This window comes from Elephas maximus, chromosome 7 (assembly GCF_024166365.1).
Source record: "Elephas maximus indicus isolate mEleMax1 chromosome 7, mEleMax1 primary haplotype, whole genome shotgun sequence".
In the NCBI taxonomy this organism is placed as follows: domain Eukaryota; kingdom Metazoa; phylum Chordata; class Mammalia; order Proboscidea; family Elephantidae; genus Elephas; species Elephas maximus.
In genome coordinates, this window is record NC_064825.1 from 52,854,109 (window position 1) to 52,871,752 (window position 17,644).

The 17,644-nt window shown below is 44.7% G+C and overlaps 1 protein-coding gene across 1 annotated transcript in view; it reads right to left on the minus strand.

Moving 5' to 3' along the window:
• Positions 1-1,483: 1,483 nt before the first annotated feature.
• RNF121 (ring finger protein 121) overlaps positions 1,484-17,644 on the minus strand; it is a 75,111-nt gene continuing 58,950 nt past the window's right edge. Inside the window, exons 5-9 of the mRNA XM_049889986.1 lie at positions 17,239-17,346; positions 13,933-14,053; positions 4,243-4,376; positions 3,309-3,410; positions 1,484-1,604 (exon numbers count right to left, since the gene is read on the minus strand). Of these exons, the coding sequence (XP_049745943.1) occupies positions 1,484-1,604; positions 3,309-3,410; positions 4,243-4,376; positions 13,933-14,053; positions 17,239-17,346 (586 nt within the window). The remainder of the gene's footprint in view (positions 1,605-3,308; positions 3,411-4,242; positions 4,377-13,932; positions 14,054-17,238; positions 17,347-17,644) is intronic.

Genomic DNA, 17,644 nt, shown 5'->3' on the forward strand with positions numbered 1-17,644 from the left:
GAAGGGGGCCCAGTGACGCTCCAAGGAGCCCAGCACTCCACCACTCTTACAGATGTTGGGAGGGAGTAGCAAAAAGTCAGGACCAACCACCCCCAGGCCCCAGCTCTCAGATGGGAACAGCGAAGGCAGCAAGGGCAAGGCACTCCAGGGGACTACAGGGGAAGAGGTGTGAAGAAGAAAAGCAAGATGGATGCTCAGCTTTCCAACCCAGCTCATGGAGCTTTATTCAGACCAGAGTGACAAGATCCTGCTTGGTTCTTGCTGCCCTTGAAAGGACAGACCCTGATGGGCCATGTTCCTCAGGAACCCAGCGTTGAAAGACTATGTTTGCCACCCCCCCGCCACCTTTCTTCAGAATTCTTAGAACCAGGGCTGGGGCCTGCCTGGAAGCCCTTTTTCAGAACCCATGCTCACCCCAGCCTTATCCCACTTCCCACCACCCGCTATTCCTGTGGCCTGGTTGGGCAAAATCCATGGATAACGAGGCTCACAAAGGGGTATTCCCTGGACTGAGAATCCCCTGCAGCTTCAAGAGCAGACTGACGACAGAGAAAAGTTCCACATCTGTCACCGCCTCTCTGCATCCGCACACACACTCACTTGGCTTCCAGAGAAGGAAGTAATGTGGCAGCCTACTAGAGTGGCCGTTGGCACATGTCACCACTTCCAGGTTGAAGCATGAGCTTGTACAAGGAGCCCTCAATCACTGCTGCCAACAGGAGCCCCCATGGCCCAACTAACTATAGATGGCCTCTGTTCTTGGCTGAGTACAGCCCTGCGCGGTGGCAGGTTATCCATGCTGCTGTTGCTTCCAGTTGCTCACAAACAAATCCTCAATGAATTCTGAGGCCCCAGGGCTTCCTTTGTTTAAAAAGTCACTGACAAGGCTCCACTGGCTTCAGCCAGCCTATAGCTCCTAAACAGGGGGAGATAGATTCAGATACAACACCCATTCCATGTCCTAGACAGGGAAAGAGGACATTTCACCCCTCCATGCTTGTCTGTGGCATTGGTTTTTTGATAACCATGCCTTGAGTGTACCAGCCTTGAGCCCCACAGAAGAAAGGAAAGGGGAGTGGATGGGCTGAGGTCCTCTGCTACCTGAGAACCCACCAGTACCCTTAGCCAGAAATGAGAAGGCCCCTTTAAAGGAAAAATGTGGTTCTACACCCTGCTCAAGCGGGGAGGGTGGGGCCTGGAGAAGTGGGGGGCAATTTCTATATTCCGCAATAAAAAAGGTTTTTTTTTTTTAAATATATTCATCAAAATAGTTTTCTTTTAAAAAGCTCCCCACTGCTGGCAGCCCACTGGCTGGTTCTCCATCATATCCCTCCCCAGCCCGGACACAGCCGGAGGGGGTCCTGAGTGGCCCAAGCGCCCTCTTGAGTCTGTCCCACCCAGGAGATCTTTGTGGGCAGGGAGGAGAGTGCCCTGAGGTCCATGGTGGGTGGGGTGGGTTCTCCTCTGATGCTCTTCTTCCTAACTATTCCAGGCCCAGGATGTAGTTGATGCCTTGTACCAGGCCAATGATGACAGGCTGCCAGGCTACCAGGTATCGGAGCCAATCCAACAGTTGCCCGTACATGACGTGAGGCCTCTCCCAGCTGTCAGTGTGTTAAAGAAGAGGTCATGTATAAGAACTGCTATGGCTGGTCTAGGGAATGGTTGGGAGAGTTTTCCCAGGTCTTCTCTGGATCAGCCCACAGAAATCTACCTATGAGGAATGTAAACTGCTTTCTAGAAGGGTCCACCTAGTCTCTCATCAGCTGTCTATGTTGGAAAGAAGGGCTGAACCCAGAGAATCAGGGAAGGGGGGCACAGGGGGTTGGAGCGGAGAACAGAGCAGACATGAGAGAGAGGTAGAGAGGTGAAACCTAGCTCACCAGATCAACATGCGGGGAGGCCCTCCCATGTAACACTTTCTCTAAGCTGACTGCCAGTGCTAAAAAATATAGCCCAAGATTGTTGAAAATGTATCTGTAACAATGGCTGCAGTAGGATAATAACCCCTGTTTTATAGGGTCGTTATGAGGCAAAGTAGAGATGATACATGAGGAATGGGATTAAGTTAACCCCTAAGGTTCTTCTAATGTTCAAAACTGAAGGTTTTCTAAGAACTGAGTTTACAGAGAGAGCCAGAAGGGAGGTGGGACCAAGAGGCTAGTCACAAAGGGATGATAACCCCTAGCAGAGGCTCTAAGGAGTCCCCACCAGGGACATTAAGCACCAGGCCTAACTGAAGCCAAGGGGCCCTCGAGATAAGTGCATTTCTTTTTGTCCGCAGCTAATGCTGGGCAAGAGACCTGGACCAGGGGCCTGGGGAGCCCCAGCTCTGGGGAAAGTACAGAGAGAAGCTTCTACACTTGTGGGGGAACTGCTCCAAATGCATCGGAAAGACCACCTTGGTTTCCTGCGAACTGAGGGAAGCCCCAAGCCTCAGCATGACCACGGAGTTACTTAATTGTTCCTAAACTAGCAACTGGAGGAACCAAGCATGGAATCTTAAAGGGGACCGGCCAGAGGCTTCTATTCAGGGACTATGGGAGTGGGCTGGGGACACAGTGTTCCCCCGCACAGCACAGCTAGTGAACAGGGAATAGTAAGCAGCTGAGAGAAGAGAGGGGAGAAAGCTGGGTCCCTGGATCCCACGGGAACTGAAGGTGAGGCCAGAGGAGTGGCTGGGAACTTTCCAACAGACAGGCTGTGAGGAGGAAGTGGAGGGTGAGGCCAAAGTGAGGAGAGCTGGCTCAGACTAGCACAGACCGTGTGTTCAGAGTAGAAGGGGGACAGGTCCCCTCAGCTTTGCAGGCCCTGCACAGGCACTGAGCTGTTCTCTAGTGCTACATGTCAGAGGTAAGAGATGGTTCATTAGTATGCAACCTTGAACGAGTTACTCAACCTAAACCATTTCATCTGGAAAATGAAGATGATATTACTAATGAATTGCTGGAGAATCACATGGGCTAATTCAAGTAAAGCACTCAACACAGTACCTAGCACGCAGTAAGCAATAAGTAAATGGTAGCTGCTATTACAGTCAATTTACCCTTGAGGGATACAGAACTTTGGTGGGAAGCTGAACTGCTAGTCCTGTCCCATGTCCCACCCCCAACTTTCCTGGAACAGAAGCCATATAGATTGGTAGACATGTAGTGGGCTGGAGGCAGGAGGCAGGGTTTCAGGCAAATGCAGGGATAAGGTAACCCCTATGGTTCTTCTAATGTTCAAATCTGAAGGTTTTTTTGAAAGTCCTGGTCAGTACTTTCTTCCCACTGCCCATTCCCACTAAGGACCCATACAAAGGATACGGGTTACTGAACATCCTCTTGAGGTCTACCTTCTCTTTGCAGTAGGGACACGTCTGCTTCTTTCCCACAATGCACCAGCCGCGGATGCAGAACTCGTGGAATCTAAGCACCACTGGTCAAGGGAAATGGTGGGCAGCTAGGATGGCACTCCAGCCCCGAGGCAGTCTTCACAGAGCCTGTGCACGACCTCTGGTGAAATGTCCAAATCCTGGCTTCACTTCTTATTAGCTGTGTAATCTTGGGCAAATCCCTCTCTCTGAAACTTTTTCCTGTGTGAAGTGAGGATAATGATCCCTATCGTGTAAGGTCTGTTATGAGGCAAAGGGGAGATAATACATGAATCTCCCAACATAGGCAGTGAATGGGAACTGGGTAAATACATGATAAATATTAGAAGTGTTATGCTGGGGGGTTTGCTTCCAAAAATCCAGTCAGAGGCTCTTACTCGCCCATAACGGATCCAATCTTGGGTCAGCTAGTACAGCCTCACACCCCTTTCTGGCAGGCTGAAGTTCCCACTCCTGGGTGTCAGCTTCTCCAGCAAGGACCCAGACCCAGTTGCCATCAAGCTGATTTCAACTCATGGCAACCCCCATGTGTGTCAGAGTAGAACTGTACTCCACAGGATTTTCAATGGCTGATTTTTTTGGAAGTAGATTCTAGGCCTTTCTTCCGAGGTGCCTCTGGGTGGACTCAAACCTCCAACCTTTCAGTTCGCAGCTGAGCATGTTAACAGTTGGCACCACCCAGAGACCCCTTCTCCAGCAGGACATATTACAAATTTGTCCAGCAGGACAAATTTCTGCCCTCCTGTGGTTCTTCTATGCTCAAAGGTCTGGATAACATGCCCAGGGTCATAACCACCCTTTTCCCTCCCTGACTGGAGTACGTATGTGGCAGGAGAGATGTGGCCCAGGAACTCAAGGCAGGATACACATGATTGCAGGACAGCCTATACGTGTTCTCGATGATGCCCTCTTCACTGACATCCACAAAGATCTGCTGCCCACACACGGCACACACGCTGTCTGAAAGGTGTTTGGTAGGCATGCCCGACTTGCTGTAGAACTGGAGAAGAAGAGGAAGAAAAGTTGTGAGAATCAGCCAAAGTGGAAGGCAGAGGACTTAGGTCTTCTGGAGGGGAGGCAAAGTGGCAGGGTGAGGCCTTAGAACTAGAGAACATCTTTTATAAGCCAACCCCACCTCATCTCTGCTGGGTGGTGGGGAGAAAAAGAGAGACCAGAGATGTGTGAGGAAGTTGGATCTAACACAACCTGAAGACTGTGCTGATTAGCACTCGGGACAAGGGGACTGCGGAGAGGGAGGAGGAGGTCTTGGGGCTAGTGCGCAGGAGCTACGGAGCTCAGGAGTGGCTCATGTCAGGTAAGCCATTCTGCAGCCAGACTATGACTCCATCAGATGTGGACAATAATATTCTTCAAGATTTAAAACAGTGAGTCATCCAGTGTGATGTTGGTTTGGTAAAAAGGACATTCTCAGACACTCGTCACAGCAGCAAAAAAGGTTCAATTCTTTTGTACAGCATTGGGCATGATGTCTCAAATTGTCACACCCTTTGACCCATTAATTTCAATTCAAGGAATTCAAAGAAATAAGAGGAAATGTCAAAAAAGCTTCATGTATACTGATACTCATTTAAGCATTATTTATAATTAAAAGAACAAGCAAGGAAATGGAAATAACCACAAGTGACCAACAACAGGAAAATGTGTAAATAAATCATGGTACAGCTCAAGGGTCTAATAGACAATCATTCCATTGATGCTCAAGATTGTAACATTAAGTGTCAAAACCAGGGTACAAAATTAGATACACACTATGCCTGGTGCCATATGTAAAGACAAGCCCCAACCTATGCAAAGAAAAAAGATCAGAAGGAAATGTATCAGCACTCACACTGGTGATGTTTTTGGAAGTGGATCACAGGTGATTTTTGTCATTTGCCTACTTTACTGACATTTTCCTTAATGAATATATATTACTTTTGTAATGGAATTTTAAAAAGCCTTCTGCATTTATTATGGTTTTATCTGTACCTATGAAGTAGATTAACTGTACTTAGCTTCATATTTTCTTGATCTGATTTTACTGTTTTTTCCTTTTTGTTTCCCAAGCAACTGTCTTCTGGAAAAGTCAAAGTCTATGTTAGTTCAGCATGTCCCAAGGCTGGGTGAAGGACAGCAGTGAAGGAGGGAGGGCACACAGGTGCTGGGACACAGAGTAGGGGAGAAGGACACTATGATCCCCCAGAGCAGAAACAGCTGCACCTGCCAGAAACTCCCAGCAACATCTGAGCTTCCCTTACTCCAAGCTGCCCTTTAAGGGAATGGCCTTTCTCAGCCATCAGAACTGCCACCTGATCCTAAAAGTCCTCAAGGGTAGAAGACAGAGATGCCACGCTGCCTCAAGACCCCAGGAACACAGGGCTCTCAGCCTTCACGCCCACTTCACACTCTTCCAGTACTCTCTGACTCAGGGTGAACTCATTCACTATCACAGACAAACAGAGCAGCCCTATCACTGGGGAAACCAAAGCCTGGCAAGGGAAAGAAAGAAGTTGGGAACCAGAACCCAGAACTTCTGACTCCTACCCAAGATCTCTTCATCACCCTTCTGGTAAAGGCAGTCAACATTTGCTGAATGCTGCAGAATGACCAGCTACCTACCTCACTGAGGGCCAGTTATCCAAAAGGCTCTGATTTGTTTATCAGAAATGCAAAGACAATGGAAATGGCTAAGCCAGAATCAGAGGGCAGGGCCAACAGCTGTGGGAGTCTACTGATCGTGCAACTCTCAAACACTGGAATCTTAGAATGTCAGCATTGAAGAACACCTCTGAGATCCACCTGCTCAGAGCTCAGAAGATTTAGGTCCCTGTCCCTGGCACTGACCAAATACGACAGGCACTCAGCAAATGCCTACTTGCATACTTAATGAAAAAATGAAGCACGGAGTCAGAAGGTTAAACAATGCCTTTTCTGAAATGTGATCTGACTTAGAATTTCTAGGCACATGAAATGAACAGAGAGAAGAAAGACCAAGGGTTCTAGGTCCAGATTCAGCACTGAATCTCTATACAATCATGTAAGACAGGAACACAACCTCTCACCCTGACCCATAGCAATGGCAGTAAAAGAAGGAGGAATTCCCCAATTCAGGTTATGGGTTAGAGCTCTGAGGAAGAGCTTCACCTCAATTCATACCAGAGTTCTACCCCCAGGACCCTGGAACAAAGGGTACAGGATCAAAGGGGACTTGGATGAGGCAATGAGAGTAGGAGGAAAGTCCAGGAAAATGTCTGTTAGGCCTCTGGCTTCAAGGGTTCTCCCCATGAGGCAGATGTGGCAACAGGTAGGCAGGGTCAAATCCTACAAGCTGTTTCAATGAAGTCATCAGCAAAGGCTGCTAAATCAGGAAGGCCCCAGCAACCCTACAGTTACAGAAACCACACAGGAGAAGCACACAGGAGGCACTGACGTTGGGCTGGGTAAAGTACAGAGAGGCACATTTCAGTTTAACCTCAAGAGCTCGATCCTTCAGGAAAGGGCATCTCAGGGGTCCATATGGTATGTTGGGATTAAACAGGCCTAACTTCAGCCCTCTGTCACATAGTATCTTGGTGACTTTGAACAAATCACCCCTATTCTTGCTTCAGAGTTCTATCAGTATATGTTGGGCACCTACTAAATGCCAGCCACTGGACTAGGTACTTGGGATATAATGCTGGAAAAACACAGACCTGACCTCTGTCCTCTTGGAACTTACAGTTTAGCTAGGAAGACTGACATTAAAAAAAAAAATTTTTTTTTACATAAAATAAGAAACTAATTATAACCATTAAAAGTGCTAAGAAGGAACAGTGTACAATGAAAGGGGTTTCTAACTAACCACAAGTCATCTGAGAAGACTTATTTAAGGGAGTGACATTTGAGATTGAGACTTAAAGGATGGGATGGAGTTAGTCAGATGAAGAAGGGGAGAGTGGAGAGAAGAGACCCTGAGGCAGGAAGGAGCTTGATATACTTGAGTAACTGAAGGATGCCTAATGTGGCTACAGAGTTGTGAGAAAAAGGAAAGCACTAAAACCTTGGCTACATTAAGGACATGGGGCGCTAACCGGGAAGTCATTCAAAGGCTTTAAGTAGGGAGTAACATGATCATATTCAAATTTTTTAAAGATCACTCTTTCTTGTGATGAATGGATTGGCAATGAGGCCAACATGGATTCAGAGAGACCAGCCAGGAGACCATTTTCATTCTTAAAAAGCAACAGCTGATGGAGGCCTTTGCTAAGGTGATGGCTTAGGCTATTTGGTGGCAGTGAAAACTGAGCAAAGTAGAAAGATTGGTGATGCCAAACGGACAGATGAATTATAATGGTCTGGAGCTCAGAAAAGAGCCATTAAAAAATAAAGGGGAAATGCCCAGGCAAAGAGTAGAGAAAATGGCTTAGGTCTGAGCTAAGGAGAAAGATAACATTTAAGGGAAAGAAGAGTTAGAGAGGAAACTGAGGAAGATCAGAGAGACACAAAACCAGGATAAGGTAATGTCACAAAAGTCAAGTGGGGAAAAAGCCTTTTAAGAAGGAGGAAGTGGTTAATTGAGTCAGCTGTGCTGATGGCTGCCGAGAAGTCCACCAAAATTAGTGATATGGAGTCATTGGTGGCCAGAATAAAAGTCATTTCAGAAGAAGGATGTTATGGGTTCAATTTGTCCCTGCAAAGGATTTTTTGACGTTCTAACCCCTGGTACCCGTGAACGTGACCTTATTTGGAAATACCAAAAAGCCAAACCCACTGCCGTCAAGTCAATTCTGACTCGCAGAGACCCTACAGGACTGGACAGAACTGCCCCATGGGGTTTCCAAAGCTGTAATCTTTATGGAAGCAGACTGCCACATTTTTTTCCTGTGGAGCAGCTGGTGGGTTCGAACTGCTGAACTTTTGGTTTACAGCCAAGCTCTTTAACCACTGCACCGCCAGGGCTCCTTATTTGGAAATGAGGTCTTTGCAAATGTAATCAAGTTCATGAGGTCCTTAGGGTGGGCCCTAATCCAGTATGATCAGTGTCCTTACAAAAGGAGGAAAAGAGACATAGACACAGAAACACACAGGGAGACTGTCATGTGATAAGGTTGGAGTGATGTGTCTATAAGTCAAGGAACACCAAGGACTGCTGGCAACACCAGAAGAGAAAGGCATAGAACAGATCCTCCCTTAGAGCCTTCAGAGAGCATGGCCCTGCCAACAGCTTGCTTCTAGACTTCTAGCCACCAGTGGTGATTTATGTTAATTAGTTATGGCAGCCACAGGAAACTAATACAAAGGGTATATGAGCAGAATCAAAATCAACTCGATGGTACCTAACAATATGTCTTGTGCTGTGGTTTGGGCATGAAGATACAAAGACAAATCCTACAGGGCCCTTGTGTTCCAGGTAATTTACGGATATAAAACATGTACTGCTGTGAAGTCAATTCCGACTCACAGTGTCAGAGTAGAAATGCACCACAGGGTTTCCAAGGCTGTGATCTTTATGGAAGCAGACTGCCACAATCTTCTCCCGCAGAGCAACTGGCAGGTTCAAACCACTGACCTTTCCGTTAGCACCCAAGTGCTTTAACCACTCCACCCCCAGGGCTCCCTATAAGTCACCTAGTACTCAATGAATGGTAGCTATCATCATCACCATCATCATCAAATGAGTGAGTGATATGGGCCAGGCTATTCTACTTGGTGCTTTACATTAACTCATCTGATCCTCACAATGATTCTTTAAGTCTGGTATTACAACTAAGGAAACAAGATCAGAGAGGTAAAGTAACTTGCTCAAGGGTATATGGTGAATTAAAAGTGGATTTGAATTTGCAACCAAGGTTGTCTGACTTCAAACCCCTAGCTCTTTCCATTACTTCAAGCCAGATGAACGGGTAGCTAGTCCTGTCCCAGTGTTTTCTGGTGCCTCTGAGGATCCATGAGGTAAATTTGGGGCAAAGAAACTTACTCAGAAGTTACAGGGAAGTGTGAGGTAGGACATATGGCCCAATGCATCATGCACAATGTATTACTAACCCACCTGCCAATGACTATCTCAGAGAAGGAAGCCCCAGAAAGTAATGCTTATTTCACAATATCTGCCCCCACTGCCCAGGGCCACCCATGACTGTTCTGGGTATGAATGGAAACTATACTGACTGGCTGTCACAAGCTTATGACCTCACAGTGACCAGCTGGAAAAAACAGATGCCACCCAGGGTCCCCTTGACTCAAGAAGAGTTGTTTTAGTTCAGATTACAAATTCTTCTATGTGAAGAGAAACAAAGAGCTATTCTACACTAAAGAGAATTGTAGAGTACTGTAAAGTTGTGAGAAGGAAGTGAGAATGTTTATAATTATAAAACCTCATGATTTCATTTCTAGGAACCCTGAAATTAATTAATCACAGGGATCTCTACAGGTCCAACCATTCTCAGAAATAGTTGTGCTGGGGACCAAGAGATAAATCAGACCTAGTTCCTGACCTTGAAGTCTGGTAGGGGAAACAGCTCTCTGGGATAACCGGCTATGATCACAGAATACACAAAAGACCGAAAAATGAAAGGTCCCTGGGTGGCTAGCACTGCTACTGGCAGTGGGTGATCACGGTGCTAGTAAAGGCTGCACCTGGTCATACTTGGTACATGGTAAATGTTCAATAAATAACTATTGATTAAACAAGTAAATGAGTTGGCCAATGAATACATGTAAGGCTGGAATTTTCTGGCTTCCCTGAATTGCCCTCCCCGAAGCACTGATCAGATTCTGACTTCAAGGCCAAGGATAGTCCTGAAATTCAGATTGTCATGGCTCAGGGACCCAAGTGATGTTGAGTACAGCAAGGCCCACCTGACCAAAGACTTGGCAGAAATAAGAGAATACAGGAATTCTCAGAGTTGGAAAGAACCAAAAAGGAAGCGGCAATCTATCCCTTCATCTAATGCTGGAGTCCCCTTTTCCACATTCCAGCCCAGTCTGATCTGTTGGCACCTTAAAGCCTAGCAGAGGGTCTGTTACTGAGTAAGTCTCAGCAATATTTGTTGTGCGAAGCAATAAATGAATTAACTCCTGGTGATTCACCCACTACTACCACAAGTTATCCTATGGTCCCCGACACCGCAAAGTGGGCCTGAGAAATGACTGTCTACAGTTAGGGTCAGCAACGTCACATCCCTTTGGATAGGTAAGTGGTCTCTGAAAGGGGCAGTCATTCTCAATGTCAATTACCTAGGGAAGAGGTAGATCCTCACATAAGATATCAGGATTCAGAAGGCTGACCTGAGGTATCGGGAGAAGGGTGGAGGTACATGGAAAAAGGGATGTAATCCTTTTTTTGGGTCAGCAACACAGCTCCGAGCTACATAGTTGGAGGACAGTAGTTATCTAGATGTGGATTCTAGGTGGTGGATCCTAAGATGGCACCTACTACACAGAGGTAGGCTGAAAGTCAGATGAGGTGGGGTCTGGAATCATTGGAAAGCAGGCAGTCTTGGTAAGTCAGATTAACCTTATTCAGGTACTCAAAGTCTATTTTCTGCTATCATCCTCAACCCTACATTAAAGCCCTATGTGACTGTTTGGTACTTACCTTCCTGTGCTAAGAGGTAGAGGGCAATGCCTGGGTTTATCCCTGGGCCAAACTGATAATGCATGAGCAAGGAGAGAATGGAGTGGTAGGGGTTACTAGCGAGATCCCATAAATGGAGAGAGAATATAAGAGATCAGGAGCTGGGTCTGAGGCACTCCCCACCCCAACAAGAAATTCTTCCACCAGGTCTCTTGGTGAAGCTGGGATTGATCATTATTACGAAAGCAGCAATTCCTTATCACTTATAGTCACTGGAGCATCTAAAAGTTCTTCCCAGAAAGCATGGAAAGAGGCCCCAGCTCAAATTCCCTCTCTGGGAGGCCAATATAATGATTCAACCTTCTAGAGGAGAAGCTAGCTTGTGAATCAACTCTGAGCTTAGTTCCATCTGGAAAGAGGAGGGACTCCAAAGACCAGTTATTAGTGACCCACCTAAGAGAATTAAGGATACACTTAGACTGCAGTTGATAATAACGTTGAGATAGTATTGGCAACAATCTGCGAAAATCAGAAAACTGGTCTTGTAAAAATAGAAATGAGAAGAAAAACAAGTCCCTAGAGGGCAAAAGGCAGAATACTGGTAAGAGTTGCTTTGAAAAGCTGGCTATGCCATAGAAGCAGCCTTAGTGCATAGCTGTTGCCAAGAGTGAAGTTAATAATTAGACACTCTAAGGCATGGAAATCTCTTCTGGGGAATGAACTGGTCAAAAGAAGATCTGAGGTACAAACAGATAAGAGACAGTGAATGCAGTTAAAACATAAAACAATTGTTCAAAAAAGAATCTAATAGGCTGCCTAAAATATGATTCAATACACTTTTAAACTTGATTCTGTATAAGCAAAATAAACCTAGTTTCATGATTTTAAAAAGCAAAGTCCTTCATCTAAAATTGTACTTGTTTAAAGTTACCCACGGTGAAGGATGGGTATTCTGTTTAACTTGAATTGCCCTAACCACAAATGAGGTCATCTTAGTATTGATACACAAAATTGCATGGCACATAGACCCCACCGGCAAAAATGCCTCAAAATTTCCACCAGTTCCTAAGTTGCCTCATGTAAAGTCAGTGCCAGTCCTTTCCTGTTCCTTTCATCTGATTTCCGCCGCTATCTGCCACCTAAAAGCTAGGCCTGGTACCTCGACGCACCAAGAAAACTTGCTTTCCTGGTATCTTCCTAATATTTCTACCCAAACTGTCTAACCTTGATGTGCCAAGAACTTCTGAATGCCTTTCAGTCCTCCTTCAGCAGAGCCACACATAGTTCAGCACAGAACTAGGGAAAAGTCCATTAAATTTGGAAATATTCCTTCTGAGGGAGCAGTTATTTGGGTGGCGGTAACGGGATGATAATGAAATTGGGAGCAGTTCTGTGTTATTTAATTACAAAGACAGTATATTACTTTCAAAATCAGCAAAACCATGAAGATATACCTCCATTGTAATTAGGGATATTTCCTTGCACAATAAGCTTGAGCTTCTTACATTGGTTGTTACTTTACTGTACTTTAAGCTTGAGGAATCTCCCCATGGTCTCTACCTAGTCCTTCTGAAGCATTTCCTTTCAGTGAAAGGTATTACAGAATCCTAGTAGTTCTTTCCTATAACGGCCCTGAAGTTAAAAATTCTAGAGCACATTTGAGATCTGGATTTCCAAGTCTTCAGGAAGGAGTCTCCATGAACACCACCCACAACTTGGAAGGATTTTATATGGCTTATCTCATCCCTCAGTGCCTTTCTCTTGTGTCATCCAAGCAGTTGCTCGAGTCAGAAATCTAGCTGTCAGCTTTGATACATATCTTTCCTTCAGTTTCCAGAACCAATCTATCACCAAATCCTGTCAAACTTATCTCCCAAATTTCTTAAATATGTCTGCTTCTCTCCATTCCCACCATCTTTCCCCTAATCCAAACTATCTTCATCTTGCCTAAACTATCTTCATCTTGCCTAGACCACTGCAATTGTCTCTTAAATGGTCTAAATGGTCCACTCTTATCTGCAGACCCATCTCCAACTGCTTTCTACCCAGAAGTCAGGATCTTTCCAAAATGCAAATTTGACAATGTCATTCTCCACCTTAGAATACTTCCAAAGCTTCCCAGTATATTCAGTATAAAAAGGAAAATCCTTAATTTGCCCTATAAGGCTTTTCTTCTGGTCTAGTTCCTATTTCTTTAGACATTTCTACCATATTCTTGTCCCTACGACCAACCTACTCTTCTTAGTTCCTTGCAAATGCCCACCCTTTCTCCTACTACAGGACTGTTACGGATACTATTTTCTCTATCTTGTATATTCCTCATTTCTCACTTCAGCTAGTTAACTCCTACACACTGTTCAAGTCTCAACTCAATAGTCATATCTTCAGGGAAGCCATTTGAGCCCCTAGACTAGGTCAAATGCCACTCTATCTATCCATAGCATCATGAGTCTTTCCTTCATAGTACTTAGGAAAGTTGTAATTTTACATTTATTTGTGTGTTTATTACTTTAACATCCAACTCTCCCACTAGACAGTAAACCCCTTTTGGGCAAGAACCATGTGTATTTTTGTACACCTTTATAATTCCAGCTCCGAGCACAGTGCCCAGGCACATGTCGTTGTTGTGAGGTGTCACTGAGTCAGCTCCCACTCATGGCGACCTCATATATAACAGAATAAAACACTGCCTGGTCCAGCGCCATCCTCACAATCATTGGTAGCCTAGGCACATAGAAAGCATTAAATAAATACTTGGTGAATGGATGTTAACTATCTGCTTTTTCCTATAATGATCCTAAAATTAAAAGTTCCAATGTACATCTGAGATATGAATCTCCAAGTTTTCAGGAAGGAGTTTCCATGCATATTATCTACAACTTGAAGAATTTTATACAGCTTATCTCTTCTTAAGTGCCTTTCTCTTCTGTCATACAAGGACGCTATCCTGAATTTTTTTGGAGGTAGCATGAGACAGTATTAGAAGCCCAGGTGAACTCACCCCTATGGTAGACGCCATGTAGTCTGCACACATTTCTGCAAAGTCCCGCTCAAGAACTCCATAGTAGAGGCCATAGAAGAGGAGTGAAATGCCAAAGTCCATAGCATCTTCTGGTTTGATTCTGTAAGGGAGCAGCATGGTAAATAAGGTCTGCCCTGAGACACAACTGCTTTGGATCACACTCTGGGACACACAAGGCTGGGCCTAAGCTGGAAGGCTCAGGGGTAGAGAAGGGGTTGGCAAACTATAGCCAAATCTGACCTGCTGCCTGTTTTTATATGGCCTATGGGCACTGTTTGAACAAGGCAGCACTTTAAGCTGTGGAGACAAAGCTGGGTCATCTGCTTCTGCCCCTGTTCCCATTCAGTTCCCCGTGCCTGACTCCCTGCGGGTGGCTATGCCTCAAAGGTGCCCAGGGGTTGCACTTGTTGCCACCTGCATGCTAGAGACTCCGCTGTTGGCAACTGCTGGACACCAAGCTGTGGAATTTCAGTCTGGAAGTTGGCAACTCACTGAGGTGCCTCACCTCCAGCCAGCTGCCCAAGTTAAAACGGCTGAGCAACCCAGGAGAGAAGGGCATGCCAGGATCTGGATATCCCTGGAGCACAGTGAAAATGATCACAGTGGCCACACACCCCCTTGTCAGGTCCCTCCTTCTGATAATGTCTCAGCTGATATCAACTGAGCATAAAGCATGCCCACCATCCAAGACAGTCTTCCCCAAGCAAACAGGGTGGGGCAAGGCAGGTGTCTTCTGTCTTGTGATATAAAGAAAAAACCAAACCAGTTGCCATCACATCAGTTCTGACTCATAGCAGCCCATCTGTTTCAGAGAGAACTGTGTTCCATAGGGTTTTCAATGGCTGTGATCTTACAGAAGTAGATTGCCAGGACTTTCTTCCAAAGGGCCTCTGGATGGATATGAACTGTCAGCCTATCCATTAGTGGCTGAGCACTTAACCTTCTGTACCATCCAAGGACTCCCTCTTGTTATATAAGTACCTACATAACATCCTAGATTTTTACCTTTTGGCCCACGAAGCCTAAAATATTGACTATTTAATTTAGCCCCTTATGGAAAAATTTACCAATCACAGGTTTAGAAAATAAGAAAGGTTAGTAAATATTTGCATAGCAGTTACCATAAAATTCTAAGTTACATCTATACATATTCTACATTACGTTATTAAAGTTAAATGTTGGTTCAAGTCTATTTACTAAGAAGGATACAGATCTTGCCTGTAATATTGAAAGGTTTCTTTTAATAATTCCAAGGACCAATAATTTGCAACCTTGAGTCTATGATTGCCACAGAAAACTATGTCTGTTAAAATATATGTGCAAAGAACATATCTGTTCACTTAAAGTTGTAAATTATATTTATGTTGTTGCTAGGTGCCGTTGAGTTGATTTTCGACTCATAGCGACCCTGTGTGACAGAGCAGAACTGCCCCATAGGGCTCCCTAGGCAGCAGATCACCAGGTCTTTCTCCCACAAAGCCACTGGGTAGGTTCCAACCGCCAGCCTTTCGGTTAGCAGCCAAACACTTAATTGTTTCGCCACCAGGGCTCCTATGTTAATCATAGAAAGGTGAATTTCTTATCAACCTTACAATATTTACCTACTGACAAGACATCATTGCTCTTATACCAATTAACCTAATCACTGGCATAAACATGATGAAGATTCTCAATTTTCTTTTCCTCTTTGTATAGTTTAGGCAAGTAAAAACAAACGGTAATTATAGAAAAAAAATCTTTAAAACATAATGCAGATCTTGATTTTTTTTTTTTTTTTTTACCCACACAGGTTAGGAAGATATCAGAAATATCTTGGTCTTCTTTGATGAGATGTGGTAAGGCTTTACACTGATTAATTACTCTAGACCTTTCTGGAACCTGCTTTATATTTCGGCCTGTACTACTCCTAGAAGAAAGAATTCCATGGGTGTCCTCTTAACTCTGTAAGGTAGGACTTACTTTTACTTGTCTTAAAATAAATTTTCAAAGAGACTCCTGCCTACAGTGTCCTGGGTTTGGGGAAGAGGCCAGTGATCATCCTATCCATGAACTTAAATTTGAATCTTAAATCCCTTTAGCTTCAGTGCACTGTTCCAGGCTGAGGATTCCTTACCATCCACAGCCACCGTGATCTCAGCCAGAAAACCATACTTGTACTCTCTTCTGTCTCACCACTTACTGTACCCTCCAGTCCCACAATCCAGGAGCTTCTGCCTCAACTGGCACTGTACAAATCTGGGACCAGAATAAATCTTTTGGAAAGCTCCATGATAATATGAAGCAACAGCCAAAATCCCACTCCTGGGAGTATACTCCTAGGAAGAAACACCGCAGTGTTATCTGTGACAGTACTAAACTGAAAACAATCTACATGCCCAACAATGAAGCAGGACTTAAACGTCCACAAGTTAACTTGCTCCAACTGTTTCCGTAGAAACCTGATAAAGGTACAATGCCAACTGTGTTACAAAGCAACAAAGCTTACGTGTTAAACATGATCTGTAGTTAGTATACTGCATCTAGACTGGGAGATCTGTAAATGATCTCTAAATACCTTGTGGGAAGTAGTTTTGGGCTTCCCTGAATGTGGTGCATTCTTGAAACTGGACGTGTCTCTCAGGGAACATGAGACTTCTAAGCCAGGGTGGCTCCCCACATCCCTGACACCTCAGCTGTCATGCTGTTTAACAGCCCTGACACTGCTGAGAAGATTCCTGCAGACACTGCCTTGCTGTTGTTTCTTGTCTTGTATCCTTCTAAGTGGATCTGTTGCCAGGTGTGGCCAACTGTGATCACAAGAGTCGACTGTCTAATCCAGGAACTGGCAAATTTTTCTGTAAAGGGTCAGATAGTAAATATTTTAGGTTTTGTAGCCTATAGAGTTTCTGTCACAACTACTCAACTCTGCCATTTTATTGCAAAAGATAGCTATAGATAATACATAAATGAACGAGCATGGCTCTGTTGTGCTAAAACTTTAAAAAAAAAAAAAAAAAACAGGTGGTAGGGTGAATATAGCCTGTGGGTTATCGTTTGCCAATCCCTGGTCTGGCTGAACCTACACCTCACAGGCAGTGTGGAAGTTACAATCATTAGTACCCACATGATCAAGGAAAATGGTTCTGTTGGCGTGACAGCATTATGGGTGACTGGCTATAACATTATCATGCTTACTTTTGTTATTACAGTCTTTTCCATTAAAAAATAAATTCTTAGGGAGAAAGGTCCATCTCACCAGACCCTCCTCCCAAAACACTAGTAAAAACTGAAACAAAAGGTACTCACTTGAATAATAAGTTAAGACCAAAGAGAGTAAACATGACAGCCATGTAGCCAATGATGCCGGTGGCATAGCTGATTTTATAGATCAGCAGGAACCACTTATAAACCAACCTGGAGGAAGGAGAGAGAGTTAGTACAGTTGACACAGAAGTTCTGGCCTCAGGGGCTCCTGATCCACCAGAATCCCTTATTCTCACGTCAAAAGGGGACGTCAGGCTTTTTGCTCAGATCCTAATGAGCTACTTGAGTTACTGTCGAAAGCGGCTCATTCCTTTAACTGCAGAAATGTCTCCATATACCAGGAAGCTAATGCTTTGTATTTTCCTAATTTTGAATCAAAGGAAGAAGAAGAGATCCCCAAAAGGATGCTCCAGCCTCAAAGAAAGAGCACAGAAGACCTCAGAAAGGT